Below are 24,971 nucleotides of genomic sequence, written 5' to 3'. Positions count from 1 at the left end.
GGAAACCTAGAGATACCCACATCAAAGATAGAACTGTCTGCTTGGTGATCCTCTCCACACAGGTGGTATTGGTGAGGACAGCAGCAGCCTTTGGTTCCCAGACCCACCTATTTCTGTATGCACCCCAAACAAGAGCATGTACAAATAGGATGTGGGATCTGAATTATGTGGGCAAGGACTTTCAGCTGGTGACATGTAAACAGATGCACACCTGGAGGTGCAAACCCTTGCACAGAGCTGGACTAGGGTCCTGACATGTCCAGCAAGTGGCTGGCGATGCATAGGGAGGGGAAACTGATCCAAAAGAAGAGCAGGGATGTGACCCCTGGAGAACAAACCCTCCCCTTTCCAGAGAGAAGGACTGCATATCTGTACCTAACTGTCTCCACCAATTCTGCCGGTGGGTCAATTGAAGACCAGATTTTGGCTAACCACACAGATAATAAGGGAAAAAAGTCACAGGATCTACAGTTTTTATAGTCAAATCTAAGTCACTTCCTACCTCCCAAATAGCACCAAGAAAACAAGTACAAAGTAAGAAATAAACATCTGGGTCTGCGTGTTATTGTGTTTCAGGACCTCACCATCCCATAAGACAAGAAATGTATTTTTAAAGCAATGTAGCCTCAAGTCTCTGGTAACTAAACAAAACAGCCCAATAGGTGTCTGCACAGTAAATGCTGATACCTTCTCAGAGGAATACATTACTGACGTAAGTGTGTTTGCACTTCCTCAGAAGTCTTAAGAATATACAGCCTGTGAGTTTAGTAAGTCACCACTGATCTTTTTCAGAAGCAATACCCAATGTCTCATTGCATGACTGAGAGTGGGGAAATAAACCCCTACAATTTAATAATCTCAACAAGTAGAAATGCAGCATAAAGAATAGCCCCTCAAACACAGTAAAAGTGACTTTAGCTACCTGGCTCTGGAGACCTTCCATGTATTGTGAGTTAATACAACACTTACATTTCACATGACAGAATGCCAGTAATACATTGGAAAGTTAAGTTAGAGATCAGATATTACCCACATCATATTTTTCTGCTCCAATTTATACACTATTTCCTGAATTCTAGACAAAGTTTGGATCCCTCTTGACCTGGCACTTCTGCAGTTACTGGAAGATGTAAGAATTGCCAGAAGCATCCTTTAAGGGAACACGTTTCACCGAAAGGCGAAAGCAGAATGAAATCCACAGAAATACACCATCATTAAAGCATTTTCAGTTAATTCTAGCCCTGTTCTCCACCTGGGAGCAGGCACAGGCCATTCTCCGGATTATTAATCAGAACTATATATACAAATGTAAAGATCATAGGACACTTACGGAAAAAAACCCTGTTGCTCATTAAGTGGAGCAATTACACATGCAGCGAGCTGTGCGTTCCCTCTTCCCCAACCTCTAAGCTAGAAAGAGGAGCTGCTGGGGCGCTGGGTGAGGTCTGTGCATTCAGATGCTGCTCTGAATCTCCCCAGGAGATTTGGTGAAGATCTAACAGCAGATACACAGGATTAAGCAGCTAAATCTTTTAAAGCCTTTTCTTTACTGGGCCACATAGAATTTTCCCAAAATAACTCTTCAATATTGCAATAACCATTCCCTCTTGTCATAAGCAGAGATTGTATTTTACACTATTCTCTGCCTCTCCCTTCTGTCACTAAAGGGAATGAAGGGGGGCAAAAGCCCTCCCCAGTGGCCATACCCCTTCCTTTGGGTTGCTGCAATCCCATGTGGGTGCCTCTTCTGGCCCTGCTGGGATGAGCTGCTGCCGGCTGCTCCCTTATTCACACCTCAGCTCTGGTGCTGCTGAAGCAGTGAGGAAGGCTGTACTTAACATGAGCAAACACCTGATTACTGCTGTCCCTTGGTTTTGGGCTTTTGAGCTGAACTGCTACCACCTCTGCCCATGTACAGCACATGAAATGAAGCCTTCCAGGCTGGTCCCTCCCCTTCCATCAGCACTGCTGCCAAACTACATGCTGTTGCAGTCCTCCCTGCCCCCCCCCAAATGCTTTCTCCCCTTTATATTTTGCCTGTAGGGCCAACAGCATGGACTACTGGCATGTTTCATTTACTCTTCACAGGAGGGGCACTGCTATGAGCACGGAGTCTCTGGGGATGAAGCAGCCACAGCTCAGGCGCTGTGTTGCAGAGCCCCCAGGGACAAGCTGCCTACATGAAGGGAGAAAAGGGTCATTTCAGTTGCCAATTTGTATCTAACTCCCATGCTCAGAAATGAAGGCTCTTCACTTCCAGGGACTGTGAAAAAGCAATGGTATTTCAGAGGAGGGACCAGGGAAAACTGCTGTGTTCAATACAGAGAAATGAAAGGAAGGCACCTCCAACTAAGACCTATTTAACATGAAGACATGGAAGTCAGTATTGTTTAAGATCAAATTAGATCCTACAAGCATAGGAATAGGTTTGTAGAGATTAGGAGGAAATGTAAAGGTGACACTTGGAAAAGATGATACTTAACCTGTGATGCCTGATTTCTATTATAAAAATGGTAAGGTAGTCAGCATCACAGCTGAGCTGTCAGAAACCAGCCTAGCAGAACAGCAGCCTCACACCAAGGACCAGCCACACTGTACTGCAACCATATGTACACCTCTCTCTCCCCACCTACCTTTCCCCCTTGCACCACTTACAAAAGATCCATGGAGAAATGAAGAAGTTATGTCTACCCAAACCAGACATGGGTGTAATAGATAGGATATATACTGTAACACATGCAATATGCTGCTAAAGAACTTCATTCACAGACAGGTTTAACCAATATTGCCATCACCATGAAAATCACTATTGTAATTTACAATCTATTTACAATGACAAGAGAGAAAAGGAAGAAGACAAATACACTTGCCTATAGGACAGAACCTAAATCTCCTCACATATAGACCATCTCCTGAGGTAGACTGTTATTTAAGTCTGCAAATCATGACAACACCCCTTTTACCTATATACTTCCATCAAAGGAGTTAACTGACTGTGTTTCTGTATTCACAAATTAGCATGTATCTGTACTACACCCTCCACCAAATCCCCTGAAAGCATGCATGCATGCAGCCTGCGCATTTTAAATACACACAGACTGCAGGTGTCATCTGCTTGGGTTCGCATGTAGTTTGCATGGGACTAGACAGAGATTCCAAGCCAAACACCCACTGAACCAGAGAGAAATCAAAAGGAAGGTTGAAACCAAGCTTCACCTGATGACGGATGGGCTGACAGGGGAGGGGTTCTGAACTGTGAATCTGCTCTGCACACACTGCTCCACTGTAAGGAGGATGAAGGCTCAAATAGAGATTAATACACCTTTCCATCTCTTCTGAAGGGCTGAACAAGAAAGCTTTTAAATGGCTCAAAGAGTGGACAAAAATGAGCAAAATGCCTTGCAGAGAGTGATCTTGCGCTGACAGGCTGTCTTCTCAGATTGTATGAAAAGAAGTGATTTAAAGGGGTGACACTTAAAACCACCATCTTCTGCAAGGAACAGCAGTAGTAATTTGCCAGCATCACCCCTTAAAGCCCAGACAAATCACTGCCAGAAGTTGTATTTAATTTGCAAACTCCCTCCAGACAGTAATGCTGTTCAAGGAAGAGTAAATAGAATAGAGGATGCAAGGATCTGACACACATTTTCCCCAGTGAGCTTTCATTCTGCACAGCTATTTTAAAATGATATATTAACTGAAAGAAATTAATTGCCCTTTTACCACCTTGCACCAGTTGAGCAGAGGAGCACTTGGGAGACTCACACTTCAGGTTCCATGTTCCCATAGCACATAGTTCCTATTTCAGAAACCACTCTTAAGCACAGATTGTCAATCATACTTTACTCTTGAAAATGAACGTACTTGAACACGAGTGGTTAATATTTTCATTGCACCTGCCAGTAGTTTGCTATATTAGGTTACTTAATCATAGATTCACAGAATGGTTTGAGTTGGAAGAGATCTTAAAGCTCATCCAGTTCCAAGCCCCCTGCCATGGGCAGGGACACCTTCCAATAGACCAGGTTGCTCCAAGCCCTGTCCAACCTGGCCCTGAACACTGCCACGGATGGGGCAGCCACAGCTTCTCTGGGCAACCTGTGCCAGGGTCTCAGCACCCTCATAGTGAAGAATTTCTTCCTAATATCTAATTTAAATCTCCCCTCTTTCAGTTTAAAGCCATTCCCCCTTGCCGTGTCCCTACAGGCCCTTGTAAAAAGTCCCTTTCTACATTTCTTGTAGTCTTCTTCAGGCACTGGAAGCTGCTCCAAGGTCTCCCCCAAGTCTTCCCTTCTACAGGCTGCAAAAGCCCAACTCTCTGAGCCTGTCTTCATAGGAGAGGTGCTAATGGATAGGAGCTGCTTATTTCAGATTTTCATACATAAAAAGTGAACTTTTACTACTTGCAAGGTTTAAATAACATCAGCATTGTGCGTGGATGGCTCATTGCTGATTCTTGTCTTGCTGATTTAGACACACTGCAGAGATGCAAGCCTATACTACTTGAAAATGCAACTGTTTGGCTTGATTAAAAAAAAAGCTTCATGGAAGCCAGCCTTAAAACAGCACCCAACAGATAAGGAGGAGAAAAAGCCCTTATAATAAGAAGCGCTCAGTACAAGACAGATCATTTCCCATAAAAAAATACTGTAGTTAAAACCAGCATGAATTCTGTCATCATACAGAGATTCAGCAACCACTTTGCATTATATTCATGACATATTTTTAAAAAACATTAACCAATGTTAAATGTTAGCGATTAAGCAAAAGGTATCCTATTTAAAAATGACAACAACCAAAGCCCCAGGCAGATAAACTCTGGGCAGTTCACAACTTGAAGCAGGGGCTGGTGGTGGAGGCCACAGAACAGTGCCCACACAAGTCATGCCATAAACTGGAGCACGACAATGAACCAATGTCATACACTCGTAATGCATGATTTTTACAAACAGACACTGACACAGTGGTGGGTTCAGCAAAACATAGCACAGGAACAAATGCCCGGGGAAAGCAAAGAAATGCTTTTGAAATCTGCATCAAGGATGAGGGGGTCATTAAGAGTAGCCAACATGGTTTTACCAAGGGGAAGTCATGTTTGACCAACCTTATAGCTTTCTATGAGGAAGTAACTAGGTGAATGGATGATGGTAGAGCGGTAGATGTGGTTTTTCTTGATTTCAGTAAGGCATTTGATACTGTCTCCCACAGCATCCTCATAGATAAGCTAAGGAAGTGTGGGCTTGATGATCAGGTAGTGAGATGTATCAAGAACTGGTTGAAAGGAAGAAGGCAGAGAGCTGTGGTCAATGGGGCAGAATCTAGCTGGAGGTCTGTGACTAGTGGAGTCCCTCAGAAGTCAGTGCTGGGACCAGTGCTGTTTAATGTTTTCATCAAGGACCTGGATGAGGGAACTGAATGTACCCTCAGCAAGTTCGCTGATGACACTAAGCTGGGAGGAGTGGCTGACACACCAGAAGGCTGTGTTGCCATTCAGCGAGACTTGGACAGGCTGGAGAGTTGAGCGGGGAGAAACTTGATGAAATTCAACAAGGGCAAGTGTAGAGTCTTGCATCTGGGGAAGAACAACCCCATGTACCAGTACAGGCTGGGGGTTGACCTGCTGGAAAGTAGTGAAGGGGAAAGGGAGCTGGGGGTCCTGGTGGATGGGAGGATGACCATGAGCCAACACTGTGCCCTTGTGGCCAAGAAGGCCAATGGCATCCTGGGGTGTATTAGAAGGGGGGTGGTCAGTAGGTCGAGAGAGGTCCTCCTTCCCCTCTACTCTGCCCTGGTGAGACCGCATCTGGAATATTGTGTCCAGTTCTGGGCCCCTCAGTTCAAGAAGGACAGGGACCTGCTGGAGAGAGTCCAGCGCAGGGTAACTAAGGTGATTAAGGGAGTGGAGCATCTCCCTTATGAGGAAAGGCTGAGGGAGCTGGGTCTCTTTAGCAGGAGACTGAGGGGTGACCTCATCAATGTTGACAAATATGTAAAGGGTGAGTGTCAGGATGATGGAGCTAGGTTTTTCTGAGTGATGTTCAGTGATAAGACAAGGGGTAATGGGTGTAAACTGGAGCATAAGAGGTTCCATGTGAACATCAGGAAGAACTTCTTTACTGTGAGAGTGACAGAGCACTGGAACAGGTTGCCCAGGGGGGTTGTGGAGTCTCCTACGTTGGAGATATTCAAGGCCCGGCTGGACAAGTTCCTGTGTGATGTACTCCAGGTTACCCTGCTCTGGCAGGGGGGTTGGACTAGATGATCTTTTGAGGTCCCTTCCAACCCTCGGGATTCTGTGATTCTTGGGTAAGAGCAACACATCACTTTGCTGAAGCCTGAGGTTAGGAGGCCAAGTACAGTGAGTTCTGTGCTTGAAGACTTGGACTGCACCCTCCTTTGGGGATCGCTGCAGGTCAGGTAGGGTACAGAGGACAGACAAAAGCACGAAGCTCACAGGAAGCAGGGATACAAGTGAGACAGCCCAGGAGAGAGAAGTGGCCAGGAATGGAAAGAGGAAACAGGCTGATCAGGGAAGGATGCGATGAGGAAAGTGGAGCTCAGATAAAGAAGGTGGGAAAAACTGGGCTAAACAAAGACAAAGGCAAAAAGTATAATTTAAGCCATTTTGTAAATGTGTAACAAAGCAAAACCTTCCTTTGAAAACCAAAATAAACTAGGATAAAAATAATCAGTTCAGTTCTCTGCTGGCATTCACTATAAATTCACAGAATGCAAATATATTCCCATGCTTGGTGTGCAATCAATGGTTTCCTCTGCAATATTTAATCTCATTTATCAAGCTTCTTAGTACAAATTAAGTTACAAGGTAATCAATTAGATTGAAAACACAGCTTGTTTCATTGTTTTAATTTTGCACCGTAAGCATATTCACCCTAATTTAACAATTAGCTAATGAAAAACCATGAAGTGTTTATGTTGCTTGGCTTTTTATCATTCAAATTCCTCTCCTGAATCACTGCAAACGCATCACCCAGTGGAGTCCCAGCTACAACTTTAAAAGCCTGGTAGAAAATGCACATGGGGAAGGAGAAGGGGAACATGTAGGAACCACAATAGTGGTGGGGTTTAAAAAAGGAAAGGAGGACTCAGGAAACTAAAGCTCTTTTCCAGAATCATGGCAAACTGCCCAAGGGACTGCAGCCTGTTTTCTTCTGGGACACTTCCTAGGAGGACTACTCCAGAAGCCACTGCTTTACAAGGTTAGAGCAGCACGGATGAACTGCTTTTGTACCCAGAGGAAGTTGCAGCTCCTCTCTGTAGATTCAGAAGGTTTTCCCATGACATGGGGGATGTATCGAAGGCAACGAGCACAGAGGGAATCCCTCAAGTGGGACCTTGCTTCCTGATGAGAAAGAGGACAGAACTGGGGGGTGCTGTGGTTTTGTGGTTTTTTCGATTGCTGTTAGCTGTGATTAATTGCTCTTTTCTTTACAGTGTTTCTTTTAATTTATAGAAATAATTTAGATACAGCAGTTATCATATTTTGCTTAAGGTTAGGTCTGCATATTCTGCAGTTCCTGTCTTTCCATGTTCTGGCAGTTTTGATCAAAAAGACAATTAGGGAAACTACACCTGTGAGCCTTCAGTTTCATGGAGGTGAGGGTTTGCGGTGGGGTTTTTTGTTTGTTTGGGGTTTGGTTTTGTGGGGTTTTACTTGCTTGTTTTAAACTTTTCATTTCTTTTCAGTAAATTGAATTTTGAGGTTATGTTTAGTGAAGTTCTTGCTTAGCTGAGCAAGTCCACATTTCCTGACTACCCCAGGGGAAGAGGTGAAGACCAGCCTTAATGATACCAAGCATACATCTGCAGTCCGCATGCTGGTAAGAGTAGGAGCAAATGTAAGAGGAGTTGTTCAACTGACCTAAAAATGACCAAGCAGGTGAGAGAAAGCAGCAAGCAGTGTGACGATGGCTGGGGCCAGAGGAGCACTAGTTCACCCCCTCGACCAGTCTCTTAAAGGACACCCTGAGGGGAAGAAGAAGAATGACAGAAATGGGACAAAGCATGCTGCTGAGCGTGGCCAAGGGCTGACAGGTGAAACATTATCAGACTTCACTTGTATGACAGACTTTGGTGTTTTAACACTTACACATGATAATGTGATCAACATTTGCTTCCAGCTGCGTTTAGGTGGAAGCAATCCAACATGACTGCCAGCCCTTCCTCTGTCCCCAAGCCCTGCTCTCCATGTCTAGCAAACAAGAGCCAGACACCTCCTCTCCCAAACACCAATTTCTGCCTGTCTAGGCAATGTGGTTTTCTGGGATCACATACAGGATCTAAGATTAAAACTAAGCGTTTATTCTTTGCATTATATTTCTGATTTAGATATACATACAACAGCCCAGTAGCTGTCAATGCTCTGCCTGGTTACAGGAAGGAAATAGCTTGATTACATTATGAGCTCTAGTTACATATTTGTTAGCTTATCTGCTTAGAAAGAAAAGCAATAAAAATCTGATTGCTGGCCAGTGAGGACAGGTTTTCATTAAAACAGCTTTGAATTGGTTTATTTTACTGTCCAGCAACAACTGACTGTAAATGGGAATTATTTTTCTTTGCCTTTTTTTCTTTTTCCCCCCCATACAAATACATTTACAACATCCAGGACAAAATCTGCTATGTAGAATGAAGTATACAAAAATAATTCTCATCTACATAACAATATCCTTTGCATTAACTTTATGAAACACACAATTAGCTACATCTGAAGTGCCTGGGAATGTAGCTGAAATGTTCTCTTCTCCCATCCCCATACGCAAAGACCCAGTCCCATATGTAAGTATAAGATATCTCCAAGAAACACACACTTGGAAAATCAAATTAAAGTAACGCCATACTTCAACTGATTTTGTGGTCAGAAGAATTACGCTGTATTTGCAAAGAGCGTGAAAAGGCTATCTATTTTCTATGTGGGTGTAAATTCATCAGAATTATATATCCTGAATGAGAGAGGAAGAGTCCTCTCAGCTGCTCACATAGAAAGCCAGGAAGCAGAAAGAAACAGATGGTCTTGAGATTTTCCAATTACAAACCTTTTTGGCAATATATAACTGGAGGAATTCCAAACATTTGTCACTTTGACATCGCTTTGAGGTAAGTAATAGGATTTTGGTACTTACAAATTCTGAAACATGCTGCAATTTGAAGACCAAAACCAGCTATCTAAATCAAAATCATTACTCGAGGAGTTAAAGTCACATTTTAGAACAGGCACCAATATAAGAGAAGCATCTCAAAAGGCATAAGGAAAACTATTTTTAATTTGATGCTTATTCATAGATTCACTAAGATTCTGCAATAGAGCCAGAAGATATAAGCTACTCTGAGCAGGCTGGGCACGCTCACACTGTTGCTGACACTGTAAAACTGAAACCCACCATAAGGATAAGAGGCAGACTGCTAAACACAGCATCCCACAAGATGAAGAAATCCTCCATTCCTCAAGGGAGCATTACCCCCAAACTTCTGTCTCGGTTGCAAACAAAGGAACTTGGAAATCTGCATCCCTCCCTTCAGTTGTTCGGTGGGTATTTTTAATTTCTTTTAAAGAACTGCAATCCTTTAAACCCTGAATGCTCAAGGATATCTTGTTTTATCATTTGCAAGTGTTATTCCTAGTAGGTTATAAAAAAGGAATTAGCTGGCACTGGGGTGCACAAAAGGTGTATAAATAGAACTGAGTGGGCAGCTCAGAGCAGTGTGTGTGTGCATGCACCTGTCTAAAACAAGAGCTAGGTTTAATATTCGGACAGTCATAGCTATTGAAGCTCTCAGATTTATCTGTGACCTACCACAGAAACTGGGAGTGAGGGCTTGAGCTAATAATTTAATGAAGTAGTAATCACTGATGCACAAATCTACCATTTTTGAAGGTGGGAAAAAACCCTCTCATTCCTGGGTTTTGAGGGAAGACAGAAAAGGAAAAAAGTAACTTACAGCACTCCCTTTATACTATACCTGCATAAACGTAAAGTGTGTCAGTACTCCAGGTTCTCATTTTACATTAGGTAAATTAACTATGTAATGACATGCTCAATTCCACATCTACAGGTACCTCTGCCTTCATATTTTAAAGAACAAGACAGAATCTTATTAGACTCAGACAAGAAACCCAGGTACAGAACCACATAATTTCCCATCCTCACAGAGTTATTCTTCCTGGTTATTCCAACGTGGAAACTGAAAGAAAGCTATAAAAATCTTTGCATCACTTCGTAACAGCTAAAGGAAAAAGAGAAACAGAGTGGGCATTAATTTAATTCTGTATGATGGTGTGGAGGTTTCAGTATCAAAATTTCTGTCAGAACCTAAAACCAGCAAAGAAGTGAATTTTAAATTTATTATGGCAATGATAAAACTAAAAGTATGTATGAGAAGACATGGTACTTACTACTCAGTAGAAAACAGTACTGAGGAATCTTCCCAAAACCAGAGCTAAAGCTTTCTAACATAACCCAAACCATGGCTATAACTTCAATAATTGCAGCCCACACAAACAGAAATGGAAAGAGTTGTTAGGGGTTCATTAGACTGGTCAAAGCCGTTCAAAATCAGGACTTCTGTCCACTGATGTGAATCTTCTATATGAGAAACTTGCTTTCACATTCAGAAAATAAAACCTGTCCTTACTTGTTATTGGTGGGTCCCGTTGCCAAGACATCTGATTGCAATTTTGGGAAAAATCCTTGTTCGTATTTCCCTTGGCCAATCTTCATATCAAGTAAGTGCGGGTGGATAGCCGTGTGATCTATCTTCATCAGCCGCTGCTCAATGGACTGAGCTGCAAGTTACAGTCACAGGTGAACAACTGCGTTAGTGAACCGCCTGAAGAGACGTGCTATGACAACAGAAGTGGTCATGCTCCGATCCCTGAAAACGCTCTATAAAAGTTAAATAGTGACTTTAAACCCAGAATTCTGTCACTTACAGAAGTGAGGGAGCATCTGTGCTGTTATGTTGTTATTTAGCTTTTAGTTTCTTCACCCAACACAAGTAGGACTAGCACAAGCAAGTTAGCTGTTAAACGAGCAAGGATTTACAGGAGCCTACGAGATGCATTATGAACTGGCAAGAGCAGTCCAATCTTTCCCTTTAATTCACTGTTTGGTTTTAACACTCCTTCAGCAGAATGGAAACCTCTAAGGCCAGTTGCAAATCTCTATGGGATCAGACACCTTGCTCCGCCCCTGACATGCCTGCCTGGGCAGGCGTACAGGAGGCAATACCTGAGTTTTACAAACATCTGGCACTTATCATGATCCTCCTTCTGAAATTAGATATGCCATTACTGGATGACAGGCCTTCAAAAAGCATAGCTAACTGTAACAAGGCCTGAGCAGCATCAAGAAGATGAACAGATGCTTGGAAAGACGGGAGGAAACTATGGCAAGCTTGGAGAGGAATTTCAGCTCCGCTGAGGCTCATGTAGTTCAGTCATTTGCTTTAAGAACATGAGGATTTCATCTCAAATCTCAAGCAGGGTGAAATCTGTCACCCTCTCAATATTGATTCAGATGCACTGTGAAGGAAAGGGGAAATGAGGTGTATGGGGAAAATCAGCATTTAATTAGCAACTTTAATATTCAATTCTTTATAGCCCATCCATTAACAGGCAGGCCCGTTCTTTTCAGCATATCACAACTACTGAATATGCAGAATGTGTAAGCTAAATCCATTTTCCATTTGTCAGGAACAACACAGAACTCATTTCCTAGTTTATAAAACTGTGATGGGAAAGAAACTGTCAGGAGATTTACATACATTATCCTTGGAAAACCAGCAACTTTTTCTCCCCACTAAAATAATAAATAAATTATCTCTTCATGAGGTTTTTTTTGGAAAAGAGGGCTGGGTAGTGTGGGGTCAGAGGGTTTGAAGGGCTCCGAAAATAGGAAGTTAAACAAGCAGGTGCTGGATCGGTGGTAGGGTCACATGTATTGTGAATGGGAAATATGAAGGAAAGTTGGTATTACTATCCATTTGCTGCGTTTCACAAGACAGAAAATGAGGTTCTGGTGCCACAATATCTACCAAAACTAGACGCTGAATAGACAGTCGACCTGCAAATTAGAATTGGTTTTAGATAGTTAAGTAGACACAGGATTTCTATTTCTGACACATTTGTACCAAGTAAAATGCTCAGAAGGAATTATTCAAAAAATCCCCACGAGAAGTGTGTGTTTACCCCAGTTCATTAATGTGTGTCCCAATAAATTTAAGAACATAATTTCCCTGTATTACTTGCAAATGAAATAAATACTTGCACAGTAAGAAACTCAAGTGTAATTTGAAAATGCATCTTGTGACTGTAATGGAAAAAAGATCCAAGTCTTAGTATAAGGCATACTATTCATTAACACTATTGCTGAAGCTACCAGATAAGCCACACAGATAGGCCCCGGCATCCCCTGCTGCTCTACCCAAATGGCACAAGGCAAAAGAAGGTCTTTTTACAGGAAGGGGCAGATGAGGCCAGCGGAGCAGACACTGGGGCTTGGTTCCTTGGTGCCACTGGTTCTGGTCCCACCACCGTGGTGAAGGAAAGCTCTCCTGGCAATGGAACAGAAGCCGCCTAAAATGAGAAATGGCGAGCCCAGCTCCACGGTTTGACTTGTGCTTATTAAAGGCACCAGCCTAGCAGAGCTCGAAGGGAATGTAGAGGCTCCCGCTGCTTTGGGTGTTTAAAAGCATGATGAAGTTTTTGCCTAGGGAAAATAAGGACACTGCTGAGTCATCCTCAGGTAGCTTTAGGGCTTCCTCACTGGCTGCAATGCTCGGATGACTAAGGACCTATATTTCTTTGTGGCTGACACTGTACTTTTGAATATTTTACTAGCCTGTCTGAACGTACCTGCTTCTTTCAAAGTGCTGCATTTCTGATAGTTGGATGTCCGCAGTGCAGGGGCCCTTACATTATATAGCTTTATTTTCTCAATTCGGGAGTCAAAAACTCGCAGAAAAGGGTCCTTCTCTTCCCACTGGGAGATTATCTTATTGTCTATGAAGGTTGCAAACATCTGTGTTTCGATGAAGTGTGAAAGGAATGGGAGGTAAGGCTCAGGCTGGTCCGAAAGGAAGGAAGCCTGAAACACAGAACAGCTCATTAGTGCCGTATTCCCACCTGCCATTGACATGACAAGCTGTCCTGCAGCAGAGAACTGATCCAGCAGCCAACAGGAAGGCTTGGACAAGGCTTCCCCACCACAAAAACACCTCGCAGAATTGCGAATCCATCTGCAAAGGGGTTTGGTTCACGGGTCACATCTTCAGTCACAACTGTGAGAAATAAGTAGTTGTGGAGACTTTGTGACAGGTAGACTGTCACAAACGAGCTATAGAGTTATTGAAGCATAACTCCAGCTTTTTCAAAGCAGCCTAGCAGCTACCACCTGCAGGAACGAGCCTGTACAACCCATGGCAGACCACCATCAGATGAGCCCACTTGGGACCTGTAGTCTGGCATCCCTGCTTAGGACCAAATCACTTATTAAGTACATATCAAGGGGTGCACAGTGCACTACAGCTAATTCTGTCTTGTGAAATCATTCAGGGAAATCAATCGTGAATTTCCAATAAAACTGATTGTGTGCCCAAGTCTCTAACTGAGCTTTGAAAACCCTAACCTTAATAGCCCATTTTATTGCAGAAGTATCAGCAGAGATTGACTAAACAACACTTGCCTTATGAATGCTGCACTATTCAATGCCTGAATACAAACAAGATCAATAAAAGGCATGGCAGCATTTTTCTGATCAAAAGCTGACTCAAATCAGTATTTAGTCTGTTCCTGCCTCTTTAGCCTTCTACCATTCTCCTTAGAGAAGGACTTGCGTTTGAAAAAGTTGATGGCTAGGAGAGCTAACTACTTTGCAAGGTCACTCAGAAATAACTGTGCAAGCTTCCCAAGATTTCTCATTCCTTTTGCTAACCTACAGTCTCTTTATTTCCCCATTTGTAATCTCAGCTTTCTTTTCACTCTAGTGTACACACTACGGTGGGGTCATAACAGACCAACATTACCCATTAAAAGAAAGCTCTACTGTGAGATTAGGAAACAAGAAGGACTGGATTTGGTTTTTGTCTTGTGTGTGCACCTGTCCTCTCATCAAACAAAAAAGAAAGAAAGAAAAAAAGTCAATTTCCATTGCTACCCTTTCCACCAAACCCACAGAGGAAGCCCCATCAGCTGGGCAGAAACCTGCCAGCCTGGTTCATACAAGCCAGGACACCTCTGATCAGCTCATTGGATCTGCACCAGTTCACTTTGGCAGACAATCTGGCCCTGTGTAATCAAACCAGACAAATCTCTCAGTGAGGCAGATGAAGAACAGGGGATTAAAGAATACCTAGGCTATATACAGACATTACATACATTACACACATACATCCCTCCCAAAAGCACTTTCAGATGGAAAAATGAGTACACGGCTATCTTTACTTTGTCAAAGTTTTGCATTTGTTCCCTGTTTGTCAGCCACGACTCCATATCGGGGGCAGCCTGAATGACGAAAGCCTCATAATCTGCGAACATCTGCGTGAAGCGGTTGGCAAACACCTCGCGAAGCTGCACATTCAGTTTGTAGTCCCTCAGCTCCACCTCCTCACAGGGCAACTTCCCATCCTTCTCCTTCTCTGCAAGGGGAGCCGTGATGGTCATTTTTTCCATTGTCACGCCAGTTCTTTTGGCCAGGGCCTGCAGGCGGGCGATCGTCTCATTGCCCTTCAGCAGCTCATACATGTTGAGGGCATTGCTGGGGATGTTCCCGTTCTTTTTGTCGTTCACCAGGTCACAAAGGACCAGGTTCTTGAGTTTGGTGGCGCTGTCGCTGCAGTGCAGGTTACCCTCTGGCGGGATGCCAAACTGCAGGAGAACCTCGGAGATTTCCTGGATGAACTCCAGCTTGTTGGGAAACTGGGGGAATTCCTCTGGCAGTTCGATGAAATGGTTATCGATGTCCACAAAGCACAGGTTTGCCTGAAATACAAATAGAAGTTTCAAAATGGATGCTCAGCACAGAACTGGCTTCCTCCTGGCAGTGGTGGACAGGGCTTTGAGCAACCTGGTCTAGTGGAAGATGTCCCTGCCCGTGGCAGGAAGGTTGGAACTGGATGAGATTTAAGGTCCCTTCCAACCCAAACCATTCTATGATTCTATGATTCTCTAATAAGTAGCCCTGTTTTCCCAGGGTAAGAGCTTTCAGCAGAAGGCTAAGAACACACATATGCAGGAGACTTTAGCTGTATTGTCTAGCCTTCAGTAAAGCTGAAGACCAAATGGATGGCAACTGGATGAATAAATAAAGCATCCTGCCCTCTCCTGCTCCCTCAGGACTTGCAGATTCCAAACTTCCCACTGCAGAGATTTGATATTCCCTCCCAGACTGGCCAAGGACGCACCAGCAAGCACAATGTGCAGTGCCATTTCTCAGCACACGTAAAAATTACGTGTGTTGAATTATCACATCTCAAGGACATGTTTATTTTACCAGGATCCAACTGCAAGAGGACTCTGTACCTGTGCCACCAAGGAATGAGATGTTCAGTGAGAAAGATGACATTGCTACAAGCAAAGCTACAAAAAAGGGTCCCATGCAAATCCTTTGGGATCATGTCTGAGTATAGCTTGTCCACTGAAGGTCAAGCACCATTTCCCTGCTCTCCTTATTCCCTGTTTCCATGAAGGCTTTTAATCTTGGCAATTCCTCTGCCCAAGATTTAAACACAGCGCTCTTAGACAGCTTTGCTACGAATGGAGATGGATCTCAGCCTGTAAGATTAAAGCTAAGTGAAGACATTAATCTAGTGGAGCAGATACTTTTTGCTAGGGAAGTGTCAATGGGGGGATGGAAGAACCCTACATAAAAATTAATTACATTGCAAATGCACCCTCAGGAATAGTAGCAGAATGAAAAAGAGTAATCGACCTCCTGGACTGCGGCTTATATCTGAAATTCACTGTCTGAGTGCGCTGTGCTGAATAAATCTTAAACCAGGTCAGATTCCCAAGGTGCTGAGCTCTGATGGGTTTTACCCTGGCACAAAGCTGCAGAACGGGAGACGCAGAAACCCACAGGGCAGAGACAGCAGCAGCAGTGGATCTTTGTTATGCCTTATTTGGCCATTAGCTCAGCTCCTCTGCCTGCTCCAAGGCGCTTGTGCTGTTCTTGACTTCTCACCAAAGACTGCAGACTAATCTTCAGATTATGTAAACAGAAAGGACTGATTTTCCTCCTTTTCTGAAAAGGTTAATTTTCAGCAGGACAATACATTCCACAGAAAACATGGTTATAATATCCTGGATATTTTAGGGACGTTTGACATTAAGCACCTTTCACATAGATACTTTGAAGTGTGTTAGCATTAATTTGGTAAAGCAAAGTGTGCCTTCAGCTTGCTTTTTCATAATAAATCTGGATTGTACAAAGAAAAGTGTTTCTTCATCCAAACCAATTTGCTTTACTTAGCTATACAGCTTTAAAGAGTTGTGGTATGCATCGGTGCAGTTCCTTAGCTCAGGGACTGTCTTCTTATCTATCAATATTTCATTTCAAAGGCTTTTTAATTTCAGCTCTGCATATAATTTACAAAATCTGAAAAATGAGATTTGGATTCAGAAAACCCTTAGGGAATTGGTCTCACTTCTCTCTTCAAAAACATCCCATGATTAAAGTTAATGCAGGCAGATTAGTAACCTTAAAACAGCACGATGGCCAGTTGTTAGAATTTTTATCTCTAGCAAACAAATGGTTTATATTTAGAGCAACAGCTTGAAAAGCTAGCCCCTGGCCTGAACAATAAAGGAATGCTAAAGCAAACAGCACTTCATCCCTGCTTGCATGTTGAAGGATTTTCTATTTTTTTTTATTGTCTAGAGGAATTTGAGATCCAAGATCTTCCCTGTTCAATTCGCCTTCTTGCTTTCCCTCTCCCACAGTTACTGGACTTGTGGTGTTCATAAATGCTAATATTTTTCACTCATTTGTTATACATCATAGTGGGGGGTGTGTGTTTCCACCTCACTATTACTCTTCCCTCACTGGCAACATTTAATTTGTTATTCCAGCAGTACTTCAAGCCCATCACATTAGAACTTTAATTTAAGCAAAATGACAGCTTAATCTGTTAACTAAAACACATGACTAATAATTTTTAAAATCACAGTAATTATGTAATATTAGCATGGTTTTACTGAAAAGCGTAGCTAGATACCAGCTTCTTTTCCACACCAATGCAAATTTCATGGAATTGGGTCATTGTATCCACAAGGCAAGACTTGATTTGTACTGTTACATGCCACTGATCCTAACAATCAGGCACCTCCACTTATACTTAAAATAGACCTTTATTAAAAACCATATTATCCTTGCTCTGTGTTTATCCCTCCAGTTCCACATAAAAACTCCCCCTCCTGCATATTCTTCTCTGCTGCTGCTCACAATCTGCCTCCTCAGTCAGGGCACCTATCTGCAAGCCTTAGGGACCCTGCCGCAAGGAAAGGCCTATGCATGAAGCTGAGCACAGCACTACCACTGCCACGAAATGTCACAGCCATGCAAGCCCAAGTTAAAATGCATAGCAAGGTCCAGAGATGGGTCCAGTCACTATCTCAAATGCAGGCAGGCTAGCCATATTGCAAAGACTTTGCACTATGGAGAGTGATCAGTGGCCAGGTTAAAATGTGAAGCAGTTTTAATCATCTTGGTGAAATTTTGAGGAGAAAGATCTCCATTTCACTCTGAACACCTAGATTAGGAGGACAACCTTTCCATCCTTTTTTCCTCTGTGGAGAAAGTGGTAGAACAGGCAAAGTTTTCACTTCCCATTGCATGGGAGGACAGAAGATCTTCAAAAGATCACCCTTGGATTGAGTCAGTATCACAGAAGTAAGTATGTGTGTATGCCTATAGGTGGTTCACAGGCATGGAATTAATGCAAATCTGGCTTGTTTGTAATGAACCTCAACCCAGCCAGGAACTTGTGGGCTCATGCAAGGGTGGGATGAGGCTGGCAGGACAGGATGATACTTCTCATCAGCAACAGGGGGACAGGTTTATGCCATCTAGCAACTGCACCTGAGATGCAGGTTCATGAAGACCATCCCCGAATGAAAGGCTCTTTAGTCCTCTGTCAATAGGACTATGACAGTGACAAAGAGCAACAAAACCTGATGAAGCATGTGATGTAGGGAAAGCATAGAAACTTTCAACGTCATAGTAAGAAGCAGGAGAAGCATTTCGAAGTCAGTATACCTAGTGGTACTCATTAAATTCAGGAATGGACTGAAAAGGGCTGTGGAGGCTTCCCCTACTATCTCACTCCTGTTGGCAAACAGCCTTCACAGTGCCAGAGAAGGCTCCTAAGACCAAGCATGGCATTTTCCAGCAGGGATTCACACAAATATTAACAATGCATTCCAAGATTGCATCCCCAAAGGTGGAGACTGACCTCCTGAGGCAGCTCCAGCTTGGAGCGGTCGGTTCCCTCCTTGGACTGCAGCCCCATCAGGTAGGGAACAGGAGCGTCCAGAAAATGCAGGAGAGAGGCAGGAAGGATGGGGACATACACATGCTGCCACTGAAACGGGAACAACAGCGTTGTGATCCCCTCTGCCACTGTCATCAGCCGCTGATAATCTAGACAGGGAGGGACAGAGAGAGAGACAGACATTGAGTTATCTTTGTGTTTCACTTTTGAAATCTGGTTGGCAAGGACATCAGTGAGAAAATGAGAGAACCATGTTTATGTGGTAAGATGTGTGAAAATAAGACAGTACTTAAAAACTTTACACATTATTTGTCAAAACTCATTACCCCCAGGAAGAAACTGCTGAGCATAAATATGCATATCTTATCTAGATCTATCATGTCATTAGATTCATTTATTAAAAGCATATCGAAAGTTCTCTCTATAGTACAGGATAATAATACTCTAATTCTATGAAAAGCATGTATTTTTACAAGGAAAAAAGAGGAGAAAGAAGTGAACTTGAAGGAAACATTGTGGTTTCTCGCTTGCTCCTGTCTGCCTGCTTCTGCTCCACTTGCTACTACTAAGTTTCAGATTTGCCTTGGCCACATACCAGGAGAAGTTTACAGTCCCTAAGTATTTAAAAGCACTGCTTGTAAATAAAACCCAAACAGAAGCCTAGCAGAAATTTAGTTGTCAAAAATATTCTGTATAGCTACCATATTTACACTGTATTGTTTCCCCAAATCTGTATTTAATCCACTAGTTCACTGCTTTGCAATGTTTGGCTCAAATAAACATTTCATGCTTTACTTTTTAAATTAAAACTTAATTTGATCCAGCTGAGCTGCAAGAATATTTGGATATGAGTAAATTCTTTTCCAACTACCCAGCTGACATGATGCAATACCACAACCTGTTTATTAATATGAGGGAATCTAAATTTGAGAACACTTTGGGGTTTGTTTCTCTGTTTTCCTTTAAATAAATAAATAAATCACATGTTGGAATTAAAGAGAAGGGCATCCTTACAGCGAATCGCAAATTGCAGGCAATCCATCAGGAAACAGGTAAAGGGCCCTGGGTCTTGTAAGCTGCTGGTGAATGTGAAACCAGATGATTTTCCTACCCCACATTACAGCAGCTTCTGCCTTAATAACAATGCCCCCCCAATTTCTAAGAACATGGAGGTACTTAAACCCCAATTCCTTAGGAACCTTAACTTGCCATGAAGCAGCAGCACACCTCATTTAACAGTGTTGGTTAAAGATAGGAAATAGGAACACCAAAGCATAAGTTCATAAGTGTCTTTGAACTTGCACAAGGTGCATGGCACAGACAAGACAGGGAGTCAGTACCAATTCCTGTCCTGGGCCTCTGCTACCTGTGAAAGCTTCTTTTTTACTATTTGCAGTTCCAGCACACGGTACATCATCAGCAACCACCGAAAGCAGCAGAAGGGATGTCTCCTCTATGGCTGTATCTTAAACCAGTTCTCAAGTTCTCATCAGTCTCATTGAGCAAACAAAGGATTTTTCACTCTCACCAAGGCCAGACCCGGATCCTTGGTAACAGTTGGGTTGTTGCCCATCTCTCCTAGCCCCTCTGCCTCACTCCATAACATTAAAGGTAAATGTATGAACCTGATCTTGAGTCTGCTAAGGCTGCTTTTTTCCTATAGCCCCACTGTCTGCTTTTGCCTGCACAGAAACCCAGCCTGGCCCTTTCCATTTCCTGAACAAGCCAGCCTGATGCCCTGGCAGATATCCACAACAGCACTGCCATCTGACACGGCTCAGCTATTAGGAGGTCACTGGCAAGATGCACTTGAATAAATATGCAAATTAAAACAACAAATTGCATGACCCATTCTCCTTCCTGCTGGCACCTCTTTGTGGAAAACCAGCCTCGATCTGCAGAAGGTCAGCCGGGCAGTCAAAACCATTTTTCATCTTGTCTTACTAATAGCTAGTCACTCAATCTTCAAAATGATTTTCATGCACACAAGTCAGTCTCAAGGTTACACCTCAAAACCATTCTCAGCTACAGATCAGCCATTCATGAATCCCTCCTTGTGCAATGGCCTATAATTACACAGGTCCATGTGCTGTCTTGTTGAGGAGCACCTATACAAACTGAAACAATACCTACTGGTGAACCTTAAGCACCTTATAACCTTTCATAACTCTGAAAGCTTTAAAGGTTTTAAAAAAACCCATCAAACATAGAAAGTAGCATGTCTTGGTATGCATGAGACCATTTCAAAGTCTGTTCTGATCTACATAGCCTGAAATAATACTGCTACAGACAGTAGCTACAGCTGCTACAATGCTTGCTATGGGCTTGGGAAAGAGAGGCTGGAAAGCTGCCTGATGGAAAAGGAGCTGGGGGTGTTAGTCAACAGCCAGCTGAACATGAGTGTGCTCAGGTGGCCAAGAAGGCCAACGGCATCCTGGCCTGTATAAGAAATAGTGTAGCCAGCAGGGCTAGGGAAGTGATCATCCCTGTACTGGGCACTGGTGAGTTTTGGGCCCCCAACTACAAGGAAAGCATTGGGGTGTGGACTGTGTCCAGAGAAACACAATGAAGCTGCTGAAGGGTCTAGAGAACAAGTCTTACGAGAAGTGGCTGAGGGAACTGGGGTTGTTTAGCCTGGAGAAAAGGAGGCTCTGGCTCTGGTGAGACCTTATCGCTCTCTGCAACTGCTTGAAGGATAAGAGGAAATGGCCTTACGTTGTGCCAGGGGAGGTTTAGACTGAATATTGGTAAAAAATTCTTCACTGAAAGGGTTGTCAAGCATTGGAACAGGCTGCCCAGGGAAGTGGTGGAGTGACTACCCATGGAGGTATTTGAAAGATGTGTGTAGATGTGGCACTTAGCAACATGGTTTTGTGGTGGACTTGGCAGTGCTGGGTTAATGGTTGGATTTGATGATCTTAAGGATCTTTTCCAACCTGAATGATTCTACAGTTCTATGTTTCTTCGTGTTCAGAGTCTAACCTCTGATTTGTACACAGGACATTTCCCAAGAGAAACTGCTCAAGGAGGATAATTCCAGGACGAAGTGGCCCCTATGGCTTCTATTGCAACTGCCACCTCCTACCAGCTGCTTAGCAGGATTTGGCACAGGTCTGTCTCTCACACTAAACCTTCCCCTTAGTTGAAGAACAGGGCAAAAGAGTTGAGTTCAAGGAGTCTGAATCCAACCTCCTTTTCTGGCAGCATCTGCCAGGGGATCTTGGCCAACTCCCTCCATCTCACTTCTTGTGCAGTACGAATAACTGCAGCAGGGATCCGCTCCACCACGAGTCGCCAGTTCTGCTGCATGAGCATGGAGATGGAAATGGTTTTGGCATTTGAACATCAATTCTGAACACCAATTCACTACAAATGTAACTCTGAAAGAGGACAAAATTTGACAAATATTTGGCTTGATGCTGATTCTCCATAATACAGTAATAGGACAATAACCAACCAGTACAGTATAACAACAGATACTGTGCATGCAGAAATACCTATCCTGAAGAGCTTAAAGTCCAAACACCAGCAGTGACTGAGAAAACAAGGCAAAATAATCCTTCTCCTTTCATTTTACAGATTGTGGATAGAAGCTCTAAGATGTTAGGCAATTCACAAAGCTCAACATAAAAATTACTTTTCCTAGTACAAAGGAATCTGATATCTCAAAATCCTTACCATACTGCAGCAAAGTGTAACCAAGTTTCTTTAAGAGAGGAAAGGGATGACCCTCCCCAGAACAGCTAAGACCTCCCTCGTTCAAGTGCTACTTCCAAAACAGGTTGGAATCTTTGATCATAATCAAACAGAAGAGAATTTCACCTGGGACATTCTCAGAAAAGGCCCAACCATGGGATTTTTGAGTATAAGGCATGTGTAAGAGCACACACACGCTCATTCAAACCAGAAACAGTGTTCTTGCTGTGATCTGTACACTGTTATTCCAGTTTCAACACACCCAGCCTTCCTGATAAAAAGCAATTTGCCAGTTTTCCAGCTCTCTTTTCCAGTAACCTACCAAGCGTAAGGTAGAAAGCTGCTGAAGAGCTGGAGTCTCAGCTTGGATCTTCTAAATCCAGTACTATGCTTTAAAAATAGACCACGCTTCCTCTTTCTTTTCCCTTTTAAGTCCTGCTTTACATTCAATTTGAAAGCATTTGGAAGCATTTGAAAAGATGGGTTACCTGGACACCACTTCATTTCCTCTACTGCTTTTTGAACATGCATGTAGTATACCTACAAATACATGCAAAGCCATGTATTCAAATATGTATCCTGAAAGATAATAATTAGATCCCAAAGAATAATCTTTCTTCCCTTATCAAAAGGAAGAAAACAATTCTAAGCAATATTTTTAAAAAAAACAAAGCCAACAACAGAGAAAAAAATATAAATCAATGAACCTTAATGAGAAAGAGCTAATTATTTAGGGGGAAACACCTGAACTGGCTTTAAAACATTCTTTTGATTTATAAGTTTTTCCACATGCTACCCTTACAGTCAAAGTATTATAAGCAATCGCTGTTGAACTGCTACTTTTTGTAACAAGTATGGATTAGCTGAACCAGGTATATTGAAAAAAATGGAAAATAAAAGGTAATATTCTACTTTGAGCTCTGAGTGCGAGTCAGGAATGGCACACAGTGAAGCCTGTCTAGGAGCTTGGCACCTTCAGAATGTTTATGTATGTAATGTTTATATATAGCATACTGAAGATGAAAAGGGGAATCTGAAATTCACATCTGAGACAAAAATTGTTTATGAAAGCAAAGGTTTTCAAATCAGGTTTCAATAGCTCCACAGCATCAACGCATATAAAGTGTTGCAGACTTCAAAGTGCCCTGGAAGCTTCCATCTTTCATCTGGTTTGTTTACTGGCGGCTGTGATGACTGACGAGCCCGATCAGGTGATTTTCAAGAGATGTTCAGATAAAATGCACAAAAAGACTTCAGGAAACGTTGGTCATAGAATCATAGAATGGTTTGGGTTGGAAAGGACCTTAAGATCATGTAGTTCCAACCCCCCTGCCATGGGCAGCGACACCTCACCCTAGACGATGTCGCCCAAGGCTCTGTCCAACGTGGCCTTGAACACTGCCAGGAATTCTCCATAGAAAGCACCTTGCACCAGTGCTGCCTTCAGGACGCTTGTACAGGTCAGTGACATAGGGTTGTAACAGCAGACCATCCTGAAGAAACAACCCGTGGCATCTCAATGCCGTTTATCCCTGATGGATGAGTAGATTTACCAATGGGTGACATAGCACATGAGTTACAAGATAAAAGCAGAGCAGCAATTTATGCAAATCTGAAAATACATATTTTCTTATACACAATGATCAAGATGAGACTGCATCTAATTGCCTGAACTGAGAATTACCCTCTGAGACTGGGGGTCAGCTCTGCCTCAAGGGAAACATTCTCAGGCCACTATTCGCTGAGACCAATTCTTCTCATTTTCCCATGTTGGCAAATGCTTAATGGAAAAAAATCACTTCCACTTCAATAAATTTCCATTTATCCACGTCACAGCTTGCCATCAGTGATTCAGCATAAATTGGCTTATGATTAAGAGCCACCTTAAGAATTAATTCACAGAAAAACTTGAATCAGCTCCTATTACCAGCATGGTTAAGCCTCCAAGAGCAGGGCAAAAGTCTGTGACAAAGCTGGCAAGGGGGCAGCAGGACATGTGAAGATGCCCCTGATGACACAGGGAGCCCCTTGCTCTGCACCAGGGAAGCAAGGTGGTGTGGATAGCACAGACTCCACTTAAAAAAGTGGAGAGGTGGTGGAGTGTGTGTGTGCTTAGTGTCAAAAGCAGTTGCCCAATCTTTCCCTAAAGTTCAGTGTGAATATGAACAGGAGTAGGGTTGTGGTACAGACCTGTACTAGCTCCTTCTCCTCGTTTCCAGATGCTTTAAAAACTTGGCTTTTCAGGCCATAATGACCTCAGCTAATAAAATACAGCAACTTTTAACTAAAAAATGGTTTTGTCTTTTCACCTAAGCTAAAAATGAAAAGTCGATTTGATTATTCTATCCAATTACTTGTCTCCTTTCCAGAGCAACACACACTGCAGTACCCTCTGACTGTGGTGCTGCTGAGACCCTAAACGCAGGTTTCTTTCACAGCATTTTATCCCCATGTAAGTTGCTCTCTCCAATAGCTTTCCACTGTTTTGTAATGAATACTAGTGTGGAGTGTAACTGTGTTAATTAATGAGCAGGAGAGCAAAGGTTTTCTATGTAACTAATTTGGTGTAAAATGCTTTAAAAGGCAAACACATCATAGATGTATTTGTTTAAAAAATCCCCCCCAGAACAGACTTCGTAAGACTTTTCAAACACTGCCTTTTTCAAGGCAATGACTCTCCATATGCAATCATTTGTATTATAATTTCTAAGAGTGAAAAAAAAAGGCAAATATTTTTGAGGAGCAATTACTCAAACCCTTTGAAAAAC

General features: G+C 42.8%; 1 protein-coding gene across 5 annotated transcripts in view; it reads right to left on the bottom strand.

Annotated features, from left to right (window-relative positions):
* The window catches only part of DENND5B (DENN domain containing 5B), a gene marked incomplete at both ends in the record, with an annotated part of 113,053 nt that overhangs the window by 23,416 nt on the left and 64,666 nt on the right, over positions 1–24,971 (bottom strand). For 4 of the 5 annotated variants that reach the window (XM_080631812.1, XM_080631811.1, XM_080631813.1 and 1 more), the window contains 4 exons: positions 10,654–10,804; positions 12,875–13,106; positions 14,462–14,998; positions 18,469–18,656. In XM_080631812.1, coding sequence (XP_080487938.1) covers positions 10,654–10,804; positions 12,875–13,106; positions 14,462–14,998; positions 18,469–18,656 — 1,108 coding nt within the window. Of the gene's footprint in view, positions 1–10,653; positions 10,805–11,996; positions 12,084–12,874; positions 13,107–14,461; positions 14,999–18,468; positions 18,657–24,971 lie in introns of all 5 variants that reach the window. The other variant, XM_080631810.1, reaches the window with a different exon arrangement.

The sequence above is a fragment of the Psittacula echo genome, assembly GCF_963264785.1.
Source record: "Psittacula echo genome assembly, chromosome: 1".
Classification (NCBI taxonomy): Eukaryota; Metazoa; Chordata; class Aves; order Psittaciformes; family Psittacidae; genus Psittacula; species Psittacula echo.
This window is presented reverse-complemented; position numbering and strand designations above follow the sequence as displayed.